This window comes from Felis catus, chromosome D1 (genome assembly GCF_018350175.1).
Source record: "Felis catus isolate Fca126 chromosome D1, F.catus_Fca126_mat1.0, whole genome shotgun sequence".
Lineage (NCBI taxonomy): Eukaryota > Metazoa > Chordata > Mammalia > Carnivora > Felidae > Felis > Felis catus.
Window position 1 is genome coordinate 100,343,825 of NC_058377.1, and position 12,744 is coordinate 100,356,568.

The 12,744-nt window shown below is 36.8% G+C and overlaps 1 protein-coding gene across 1 annotated transcript; it reads left to right on the forward strand.

Annotated features, from left to right (window-relative positions):
• The first annotated feature begins 8,673 nt into the window (after window positions 1-8,673).
• On the forward strand, window positions 8,674-9,746 carry LOC101089895 (olfactory receptor 4A15). Its single transcript, XM_003993298.5, has one exon. The coding sequence runs from the start codon at window positions 8,683-8,685 to the stop codon at window positions 9,634-9,636; it is 954 nt and encodes a 317-aa protein (XP_003993347.3). The 5' UTR covers window positions 8,674-8,682; the 3' UTR covers window positions 9,637-9,746.
• The last annotated feature ends 2,998 nt before the right edge of the window (window positions 9,747-12,744 follow it).

Here is a 12,744-nt window from a genome sequence, read left to right on the forward strand (position 1 = left end):
CCAACAATGCATGAGGATTCCCATTTTACCACATCCTCACCAACACTTTTTGTTTTTGTGTTTCTGATTTTAGCCATTCTGACAGGTGCAAGGTGGCATATCATTGTGGTTTTGACTTCTATTTCTCTGATATTGAGTGATGTTGAGCATCTTTTCATGTGTCTGTTAGTCATGTGGATATTTTCTTTGGAAAAATGTCTATACATGTCTTCTGCCCATGTTGTAACTGGGCTATTTGTTTTTTGGGTGTTGAGTTTGGTAAGTTCTTTATAGATTTTGCATACTAACCCTTTGTCAGGTATGTAATTTTCAAGTATCTTCTCCCATTCCATAGGTTGCCTTTTAGTTTTGTTGATTGTTTTCTTTAAAATCCCAATAGTTCTTGTTTGCTTTTGTTTCCCCTGCCCTTGGTGACATGTCTAGTAAGGAGTTGTTGCGGCCGAGGTCAAAGAGGTTAGTTACTTCCTGTGTGTCCTCTACGATTTTGATGGTTTCTGTCTCACATTATGTCTTTCATCCATTTTGAATTTAGTTTTGTGCATGGTGTAAGAAAGTGGTCCAGCTTCATTTTTCTGCATGTTGCAGTCAAGTTTTCCCAACACCATTTGTTGAAGACACTGTCCTTTTTCCATTAGATATTCTTTCCTGCTTTGTTGAAGATTTAGTTGACCATACAGTTGTGGGTCCATTTCTGGGTTTTTCATTCTGTTACATTGATATATGTGTCTATTTTTGTGACAGTACCATATTGTCTTGATGACTACAGCTTTATAATATAGCTTGAATTCTGGAATTGTGATGCCTCCAGTTTTCTTTTTCTTTTTCAGGATTGTTTTGGCTCCTTGGGATCTTTTGTGGTTCCATAGAAATTTTAAGATTATTTGTTCTAACTCTGCAAAAAATGCTGGTGGCACTTTGATAGGGGTTGCATTAAATATGTAGATTGCTTTGGGTAGTATAGACATTTTAACAATTGTTCTTCCAGTCCATGACCCTGGAATGCTTTTCTACTTTTTTTTTGTGTCCTCTTCGATTTATTTCATCAGAGTTCTATAATTTTCAGAGTATAGGTTTTTTTTTAATGTTTATTTATTTTGAGAGAGAGAAAGAGAGACAGAGAGAGAGAGAGAGACAGAGAGAGAGAGAGACAGAGAGAGAGAGAAGGCACTGGGGAGGGGATAGACAGAATCCCAAATAGGCTCCGTGTTGTCAGCACAGAGCCCAATGTGGGGGGAAGAAAAGCTCTCACTTTGAGTATGATGTTAACCTGGGTTTTTCACATATGGCCTTTATTATGTTGAGATATATTCCCTCTACACCTACTTTATTGAGGGTTCTTATCATGAATGGATATTGTACTTTATCAAATGCTTTTTCTACATCTATGGAAATGGTCATATGATTTTTATCTTCTCTACTGTTGATGTGATGTATCATATTAATTGATTTGTGAATATTGAACCACTCTTGCAACCCAGGAATAAATACCACTTGGTCATGGTGAATGACTTTTTAAAATGTATTGTGGATTTGGCTTGCTAATATTTTGTTGAAGATTTTTGCATCTATGTTCATCAGCCACATTGGCCTATAGTTCTCTTTTTTTTGTCTTTATCTGGTTTTGGTATGTCTTTATCTGGTTTTGGTATGCTGGCCCCATAGAACGAATTTGGAAATTTTCCTTTGTCTTCTATTTTTTGGAATAGTTTAAGAATAATAGGTATTAACTCTTCTTTAAATGTTTGGTAGGAAAAAAATAAGTGTTTGGTAGAATTTGCCTGTGAAGTCATCTGGTTCTGGACTTTTGATTGTTGGGAGTTTTTTGATTACTGATTCAATTTCATTGCTGGTAATTGGTCTGTTCAAATTTTCTATTTCTTCCTGATTCAGTTTTGGGAGGTATTTTTTCATAGGAATGTATCCATTACTTTTATATTCTCTATAACCCTATGTATTTCTGTGGGGTTGGTTGTTACTTATCCTCTTTGATTTCTGGTTTTGTTTGAGTTATCTCTCTCACCCATCCCCCCTTTTTTTGATGAGTGTGGTTAAATGTTTATCAATTCGAAGAATGTGCTCCTGGTTTTATTGATATTCTATTTTTTAAATACAAATACACACACACACACAGAGGAAAGTATGGCCCATTCAAAGAAACAAAATAAAACAGCAGAAGTTGTCCCTATAAAGCTCTGATGACTGGACAAGGACTTTAACACACCATCTTAGAGATGTTCAAACAAGTAAAGGAAGGTATGGCAAAGCTCAAGGAAAGGAAACTAAGGAAAGAGTCAAGGCCAAATATCAAAAAAGAGACAGAAAACTTCCATATCAATAAACCTCAGTAAAGAAATAGTATTTTTTTGGGGAGCCTGGTGGCTCAGACAGTTAAGCACCTGGCTCTTGGTTTGTCCCTGGTCATGACCACACAATTTTGTGAGTTCAAACCCCAGGTCTTCTTGGGATTCTGTCTCTCTGCTCCTTCCCCTGTCATGGGGCTCTATCTTTCTCAAACTAAATAAATAAACATAAAAAAGAAGTAATACACTTTTCAAATCATGTGTAGAGAGTTTCAAAGGACCTGACATTGTTATATAAAAGGCATCTGAATATCCAGTTTCAAATATTTCTAGATTTAGTTTCTATGGTTTTTTTTCTTATATTACTTTGTAATTGTCTCTTTCAAATTATATATCCATACCATCTATCTCTTATTCTTTTTAAGAAATATTCTCTTCTTTGGGGCAAAACTTCTCAGTTGGAATTTTATATGTGGGTTTTACCTCCTCTGAGTTAAATGGAAACTTTTAACATTGATTACCAATAATCTTGTGCCATTCTTATTAAGTATGTCTTTTTTATATAAAGACTTAAGATTTTTACTTCACTCCAGTGTCTTCTTCAACTTGAGAATTTCAAATATATACTGATGAATTGAAAATAACAAATTGTTGGGGTGACTAGGTGGCTCAGTTAGTTGAGTGTCTGACTCTTGATTTCAGCTCAGGTCATGATCCCAGGTTGTGGGATTGAGCCCTGCCTTGGGTTCTGTGCTGAGCATGGAACCTGCTTAGGATTCTCTCTCTCCCTATGCCCCTCTCCCTTACTCTACAATAAAAAAGGGGCACCTGGGTGGTTCAGTTGGTTGAGTGACTCTTGACATTGGCTCAGGTCATGGTCTCATGGTTCATGGATTCAGGCCCCACATTGAGCTCTGAACTGATAGTGAGGAAGCCTGCTTGGGATTCTCTATGTCCCTCCACTGCTCATGCTCACTCATGTGCTCTTTCAAAATAAATAAATAAACTTAAAAGAAATCAAATTAAATTAAAAAAATAAAGAATTCTTGTTCATGCAATCTTGTATTTTTGGTATTAATAAGTGACGTGTTCCTTGCTTTTAGATTGCTGTTTTTTTCTACTTAATTCTCCTGAAGTGATTGGCTAGAAGCCTCTGAAAACATGGATCATGTAAAAGGTCTCAGTTCTCTAGAGCATGATTCCTCAGTGAGTTTAATTTTGAACAAGCAGCCTTGGGGACAAAATGTTTTAACAACTCCATGAAGTAATTTGTTGCTCATTGTTGATTAAGTGCCCAGTCATATCTTTCCTTACCTGGGAGAATATTTCTCTTTGGGGGGTAATGTTGCTGTCAAGATGTAAAAAAAAAAGCCATTACTTTACTGGGCATGGGCCATATTAAACCAGTCATGCGAATGCTTTCAGAAATATTCCAAAGAATCCAAAACATCCACTGCATTATGGACTAAAAATGCTATTAAAGGTTGATTCAATTAATTTGGTCAGTTAAACATAATGATGTTTTACATTTAATTTTTGATAGATAATCTCAATGGCGGCTTTCAAATTCAATGATTCATCAATCATATCAACTATACATTCTTGAAGCCAACTCTGTATAATCCCATAATCCAAACTATTAAATGTCTGTGAAAGTTGAAGAAGATGGTCATGCTTTGTGCAGGCAGAGAAAGAGAAATCCTTATGTGACATGCATTTCGATGTCACTAAGTGCACCCTGACATTTTTTCTGTAGTCACATTGGGGTTGATGTGTTGGCAATCCTGACTCATTTTCATGCAACTAAGTGGTCATCTTTCAGGACCAAAGATAGAATTGCAGAAGCCTGGATTTGGAACAAGTGACCAAAGAGAAAAGAGAAAAGAGAAAACAGAAAACCCAGGTAATGTATATACCTTAAACATATACCTTATACATATACATATATACCTTATACGAGGGATCCTATAAAATATTTTCCCTTTTATGTCTGGCTTATGGCACTTATCATGGTGTCTTCAATGAGTTTTATCCATGTTGTAGCATATCTCAGCATTTTTTCCTTTTTAAGGCTGAATAATGTTCCATTATCTATATATACCATAATTTATTTATGCATTCATTAGTTGAAGGACATTTGGACTGTTTCCACTTTTAGGCTACTGTGTATAATGCTTCTATGAACATTGGTGTGCAAATGACAGTTTGAATCTCTGCTTCCTATTCTCGTGTGTATATACACCAAATAACAGTTTGATATGTAAATTAATATCCCTTTAGTACAAAGGGAAACTCAGAACTTACAGTGTGAAAACTTGAGGTCATAGAAATTTAGTTACTTGTTAGATTCATTGACCTGTATGTGTACCTTATTAGAAAGCAAACTTTAGTGTCTGTGGAAATAGAATTCATGAGTTTTGTTAGATATGAGATGTATAGAATATTAAAGAAAATGCCACTATCTGTTTCTGCCTATGGGTTAATTCCATGGATATTTTCTCATTTTTAGGATCTTAAAAATATTGTGAATAAAATTGACACATTGTATTATTCACCCAGTTGACCTCTTATTTATAAAAATAAGGCCCCTTTGATTAAATTTAGATTGAATGATACAATGCAAAGAGGAGACTGAAATGTTGAGAAAAACAGAGGCAAGGGCATTTGTACACAGTAAAGCAAATGGTAAGGAAAGGACAGCTTCTGTAATTGTGTATGAAAACTACCCAGTCAGTCCCTCCACCCCTCAGGGAATGCTCCCTTGGGTAATGGAGAAGACAGTGGACTTTGGGGAAACTCATCTAACACTAGTTCTAAGAGATGTGGCACTAAAATTACACAGGGAACCAAATAATGATAAATAATATCTTGAATTTATTTAGTGCTTCTTAATTGTCAGGCAGTTTTTGGATAACTTTATTTGCATTATCATATTTAGTCTTTAAAACCATCATATGTGTTAGAAGCTGTTATGTTTCCTTATGCAGATTATGCTGAGTAATTTGCTCAAGATCGCACAGTTGCTAAGTATAGATTCTGAGGATTAAATTCCAAACCAGAATTTAGAACCTGAGTTCTCATAAAGTGCATCCAGGACCACCCCTGCAAAATTATAAAACAAAAGTCACAAAGATTATATGTGGGAGAGGCAATCCACCCTCTGTGATTGTTGTTATTCTCTGTTGTCCCCAAAGTCAGCCACATTCAGGTTTTAGAGTAGCATTGTTACCTCACTATGAAGAAACTGACTTGCAAAATGTGTTATTTCTTTAAAGTATATCTTTTTTAAAAATCTGATGAGTGTTTATTGGGACCTCAAAATGTTTGCTGCATAATTTTTATGGTCACTGCTCAATCATTAAAAAATGATGGCTTATGTGGGGAATAGATTTTAGTAATCAGACAGTTAAATAGAAACATATGTTTCTAACCATTGGCTTGCTATCATGTTTCTTCTTCTTCTTTTGTTTAATGTTTTTTTTTTTTATTTTTGAGAGGTAGAGAGACAAATTGTGAGTTGGGGAGGGGGTGCAGAGAGAGAGAGAGAGAGAAGGAGACAAAGAATCTAAAGCAGGCTCCGGGCTCCGAGCTGTCAGCACAGAGCCTGATGCAGGGCTGGAACCCATGAACTATGACCTGAGCTGAAGTTGAACACCCAACTGACTGGGCCACCCAGGTGCCCTGCCATCATGTTTCAAAAGGGTCTGGACTGTAGCTCAAAATTTCAGTCTATAATTTCCAATAGCTTGCTGATTTGAGAGTGTTTCCCAGTATTTTACAACTCGTGTGCCATATATGTGGTTTGTTTCTTCTGCCTTATGTTGTGGAATTTGGCATAGTGGAGATCTTCTTAATTTATCTTATTTTAATTCACATTGTGGGACAGTTATTGATTTAAGGTTTTGGAGCACTCCTTAATTATTTATTTGTTGTCATTGAATGTGGTAAGAAATTTGAAGTATCTAACGAATGTTGGAAGCAGATATATTTATTTTTAATAAAATATTGTATAGGTAAAGTATAGAATTTTGTATCATTCTGAGTCAAATCACCATTTTTCAATAATCTAGAGTAATAATTATGTTCATAAGCTCGTTTAAACAGTCAAATATTCATTGATCCCTTAAAATGCGTAAGGCACACATATGGATTCTGGTGATACCATTATTAAAAAGATATGTGTCTATGTTCACTCTCCTGGCAGATCTAACAGATGTTGGGAGAAAACACAACTATAAACAAATGAGTGCTGTAAGTTCTCAACAGGACAAGGGGTTGGACCCTCCTACTGGAAGCTGTCTCTTGAATGCTCAGACAAACCCTATGAATTGTGAGTGTCATTATAAATGCAGACATAGCTTCATAATTGTGCGTGAAGATATTTAATTTTGTATGTATGCAATGAACTGCTGGGTGGAACCCCTTTAAGCATCTTGTCTCTTCTGATATATCTTCGGATATATCTTAAAGTTCAGAATCTGGTTTTCTGGAAATATGAAAAGTCTGAGGGGTGAGTCCTGGTACTGATGCTGGGGGACCCTCCAGTCTAACTCCAGGTTGAAAACTCAGGAAATCTGAAATTCCTCTACTTCCAGTTCATTCAGTCCACCCAAATCAAAATTCATCAATTTGCAAGCATATTTCATTCAGCTTATGGTCTTTGCTGAGTGCTATCTGCATTTTTATGTTTTCTCTTATTTTCTCTCTTCTACATTTTTATTCTCCCTCTGATTTTGAGTACAAATTGGCTTGTTTAGCAGCAGAAAGAATAAAATAATCTCCTTTCCTTCACAAATGATGGTCTACAAATGTACACATTATAATGGAGCACATTTCAAATAATTCTGCCAAAAAAAGTTGCACACAATACATGAAAAATTGGTTGTGGATCATATCTGAAAGGCCCAATGGATAATTCATTTTCCTCAAGTGAGAAAGAATGTCTTATATTCCACACAGACTCAGATAATCAAGAACTAACAATGAACAAAACAGCTGGTCTAATCTACTCATTACTTTAATAATCATATAATCTTTAACATATGATAGTTCACCCTGATTATTAAAAAGATGGTCTACTGTCAAATGCTAGATAAAGTTTTCAATAACAAGAATTCAGGAACTCAGGAATCAGGAAAGACTGTAACCTTTCCAATAGAAACATGGGTTGGAACATGATTTTCCCAAGATGACTGGGCAAAATCAAATAACATTTTTAGATTTTTAGTATAGAATTATTTCTACTATACCATGATTCTGCCTAAAATCTTTATGTTGGCATTCTAAATTGAGCTACGGTTAGCAATAATCAATTCTAAACAGTTTTGGAAAGTAGGAAAAATGTCTATGTAGTGCCCATTTACTTAAATTTGTACTACCCATTTTCCTCCCCAATAACCTAGATTGTAGTAAATGTCCACTCAGTTTGTGTGTGTGTGTGTGTGTGTGTGTGTGTGCGTGTGTGTATTTTCAAACAACATGTCGCTCTTATTGTACTTTCTTGGGTGGGAAGAATTTAATATATTGATCTCAGTTGGTTTCTTACATGTTTAAAATTCAGCTAAAATAAATTTTATACACATTTTATTTTATTATTAAAAATTTTTTATGTTTATTTTTGAGAGAGAGAGAGAGAGCCGGGCGGGGGGGAGGGCAGAGAGAGAAGGAGACCCAGAATCCGAAACAGGCTCTAGGCTCCGAGCTGTCAGCACAAAGCCCTGTGAGTGGCTCGAACCTATGAACCTGAGCCACAGTCAGACACTCAACAAACTGAGCCACCCAGGTGCCTCTTATAAACATTTTAAAGGGCACTTATGCTATGTCTGGTTCTTTCATTGCTTCAGGTGACTTATTTTTTCAGTATTTGGAGCTCATAGTGAAGTAACTCAGAAAAGCAGTTATCTAAATGTCAGGTTATCAATTTATGCTCCACGTACTAGGTATTACATTGTAAATAAGCTATTAGAGATGAGATTGTTTTCATGGTGAACCTCAGAAGGCCAAAAAGAATTCAGGAAAAAAAAAAAAGAAATGACATATAATGCATATAATGTCAAAAAGTGCAGTCCTTGTGAATTTCTAGAGAAAGCTTCTTCCTTGTTTGGTAGATCATGTCACAGATAGGCCCACTCACATGTACCTCCCAGGTAGAAAACTGGTCTCCTCATTGTAGTTGATGCAAGGAACTTGTGGGTGGAGATTCTAAACTCTCATTTTCTAGAAAGTCACCCTGTGTGAGACCCTTTGGGGCAAACATTGTTGAGTCAACAATGTTATGTCAACACTTAGTTTGTTGACATACAGCTTGTGATCCTCTCAAATTCATTTTGGCCATTTTGTTTGCAGCCTCTGAGGCCTGAGTTCAATGCCTTCAGAAGAACGTATGGAAAATAGAAACAATGTGACGGAGTTTGTCCTCCTGGGGCTCACACAGGACTCTGAGGGGCAAAAAGTTCTTTTTGTCCCATTCTTACTCATCTATATTGTGACAATAGTGGGCAATCTGCTTATCATGGTGACCATCATGGCCAGTCCGTCACTGGGTTCTCCCATGTACTTTTTCCTGGCTTATTTATCATTTATAGATGCTATCTATTCTACTGTCATTGCTCCCAAGATGATTGTAGACTTGCTCTATGAGAAGAAGACTATTTCCTTCCAGGCTTGCATGACTCAAGTCTTTCTGGATCACTTATTTGCTGGTGCTGAAGTCATTCTTCTGGTGGTGATGGCCTATGACCGATATGTAGCCATCTGTAAACCACTTCATTATCTAATCATCATGAATAGGAGGGTATGTGTTCTTATGCTGCTGGTGGCCTGGACTGGAGGCTTTCTGCACTCGTTGGTTCAATTCATCTTTATTTATCAGCTCCCTTTCTGTGGCCCCAATGTCATTGACAACTTCTTGTGTGATATGTATCCCTTATTGAAACTTGCTTGCACCAATACCTCCCTCATTGGGATTTCTATGATAGCTAATGGAGGAGCCATTTGCACTGTCATCTTCTTCATTCTCCTAGTTTCCTATGCAGTCATATTACGCTCTCTTAAGACTAATGGTTTGGAAGAGAAACGCAAAGCCTTCTACACCTGTGCATCCCATATAACTGTGGTCATTTTATTCTTTGTTCCCTGTATCTTCCTGTATGCAAGGGCTAATTCTACCTTTCCTATTGATAAATTCATGACTGTGGTTTTAACATTCATAACCCCCATGCTGAACCCTTTAATCTATACCCTGAGAAATAAAGAAATAAAAAATGCCATGAGGAAGCTTTGGAGTAAAAATCTGACCTTTGCTGGAGGAAGGTTGTACTGCTCGTGCAGAACATGATATTCATTCTTTCACAGAATCAAGGACTCCTTTCACTAACAGTGATTACATTTTAAAAATCATCTCCTTTGCATTATTTAGCCTATTTATTCTGAAACAGGTCTATAAATTAATCTTTATCTAAATGGGGTATGTTATATCCCTTAGAGAGCAAGAGAATTGTGTCAATTTAATCCCTGATGTATGTAATCAAACTGTGTTAAGATTCTTTAGTGGGAAACAATTTTTGGTTTTATTTCAAGTTCTTGTTTGTGGGGTATGGCACCTCCATGGTATGTAAAAATATTATCTAGTAGAAAATTTAAAATTAAAAATTCATCTTGTTAAAAAATAAAACCTAACAGCTTCATCTAACAGCAAAAATAAATATCCTGGTCAAATTAATTCATTTCACAGCACATGTTCACAGCTGAGGATAGACCCATAAGCAGTGAACTTTGTTAGGTTTATACTGTGGTGGTAGCATATGGTTGATTTTGTATATTCTAATTAAGTTTTGGACAGAAAAATTAAATTGTTCAACCCATTCTGTACATCAAGATCAAATGGCTTCTTCCAGTAGTTACAATATATGTATAAGTGACTCGACTCATATTACGATAGAGCCTCAAATGCTGCCTACATTAAATTATACTCTCTGGGTACCTTTTTAAAAAATTGGCAATAAATGTAAAACATTTTGGGACTAGATTGTTTTGTTTACATATGAATGACTTTCTGATTCTCTGTAAACTTTGTGTTCTTGACTTAAGTGGTAAATCAAAGGTGTCTTCTCTGTTTACAATTGCTCTGTAGGAGTTTTGGAGGTCTATTACTGTAATACAAAGACCATTTTTTAAGGTTCTGGCATTATGCATTACCTTGTTGAGAAGTCAACTCACAACACAGATTGGATATGATATTGGTATTTTTTTTGCCCTCATCCTTCTTTCAGTTTGTAATTCGATCTGGTTAGTGTACTTAGCAATATTAACGCTCCCATTTCTTTTATATGTATTGAATAAATGCCAGCCATGAAGGTTAATTTATTATTCAATGAAGTAAATAAAAATTAATCTAGATCTTTTCTTCAGAAAGAAATTCAACACAGTGGATTAAATAGTAAAAATTTATCAGAACTGTAGGAGATGACACCGGGGTCCTGGCATGAACTAAGTTGGGATCAAGGTCTCACCACCTCTGCTGTGGTGCAGAGGTGCAGAAACCGGACTCAGGATGAATGTTCTGTGCATATGCTTCTCAACGTCCTTCCCTGTCCTGATTTGATAAATATAACTTCCAAAAAAATTTAAAGTTTTGCTTCTTACATTTATATCTCTAACCTATATAGGATATAAATTTTCAGGTATGGTGCGAGGTGGGAATATACTTTCCTTTTTATAGTAGATTAACTTCTCCCAGCACATTTATTGAATAACCATTGCATTTCCCACTACCCTGCAACACTTCCACTTTCATATAGAAAATATCTATATATCTATTCTTCTATTTCTTAGCTTTCCAAAGTGTTCAATTTGTTGATCCATGAACAATAATACAGTGTCTAAATTACTGCAATGTTTCACATAGTATCGAAGTCTAAAAGATCGCCCCCAAGTACCAGCAATCACTTTATCATTTCGGATGGTTTTGGTGGGTCAGAAATTTGGGAGTGGTTCACAGCGGTATTTCTGGGTCAGGGCCTCTCATGAGGTTGCAGGCAGAAATTGGCTGAGCCTGAGGTCATTCTGAAAAGCTTCTTCACTCACATGCCTTGTACTAGGCTTGCAAGTCTTGAACAGTGAGGGCTGGAAGAACTAGTACTCCTTGAGATCATAAGGGTGGGGCCCTAATCTGATGCAACTGGTATCCTAATAAGGAGAGGAAGGGACATTAGAGTTCTCTCTCTCACTCATGTGCACAGAAGAAAGGCCATGTGAGGACAGTGTGAGAAGGTGGCCCATCTGCAAACCCGGAAAAGAGGCCTCACCGGAAGCCAACCATGTTGCCACCTTGATATCGGACTTCCAGCCTCCAGAACTGTGGGAATATCAAGGTCTGTTTAAGCCTCCCAGTCTGCAGGATTTTGCTATGACAGCCCAAGCAGACTAATATGATGATGGTGGTGGTGATGATGATGATGATGATAAATAATCTAGATTTGGTGAATAAAGTCCTGAACTGAATCACCAAAATTCAGTTCAGGAAGATAATAGCTTCTCATCGAATCTTTTTAAAAAAATTTTTTTTTTCAACGTTTATTTATTTTTGGGACAGAGAGAGACAGAGCATGAAAATAGCTTCTCATCGAATCTTTTTAAAAAAATTTTTTTTTTCAACGTTTATTTATTTTTGGGACAGAGAGAGACAGAGCATGAACGGGCGAGGGGCAGAGAGAGAGGGAGACACAGAATCGGAAACAGGCTCCAGGCTCTGAGCCATCAGCCCAGAGCCCCACGCGGGGCTCGAACTCATGGACCGCGAGATCGTGACCTGGCTGAAGTCGGACGCTTAACCGACTGCGCCACCCAGGCGCCCCCGCTTCTCATCGAATCTTGAGATGAGAATAATTTCCTAAGCCAGAACTTCTTGAATGAAGGAATCATCACATATCCTTGAATAAATACCCTGTGATATCACCACAGATAGGGGGTGTATATCTTCATCCTAACCTTTCTCTAAGGCATCTGACATCATTTGGCAGGGTAACTATGCTCTGAAAAGAGAGAAATACTCAAACATTTCTGGAGATGCCATAAATATGTTGCAAACTAATGCTCATTCCTGGGTGGCAGAATGCCACTGTGGGCCAGTGGTCAGAAAGCAGACCGAAGGTGAAAGAATATTGGCCCAAAGCAATCACAGTGGGCCAGTTCTGCGGAGAAAGTTAGACTGCTTATATTCTAAGGAATACATTTCCATTTTGGGTCCCTGATCTCTGGTGTTTAGTTTCATGGAATGACAGGCTGAGTAGAAGTATTTAGAACTAATCTTCCTTTTCAAAACAGTAAGTAAAAAAAAATTACCATATCCTTGGGCTACCAAAGAGATTTGATTTATTCAGGGAGTGAGTCTTACCACATTCCCACTGAATTTACTAGTTCGGCTTGGAATAAAATGGAGAGACAG

Excerpts from the sequence above, each read along its gene's own strand:
- LOC101089895 (XM_003993298.5), top strand. The coding sequence starts at position 8,683 with ATGGAAAATAGAAACAATGTGACGGAGTTTGTCCTCCTGGGGCTCACA.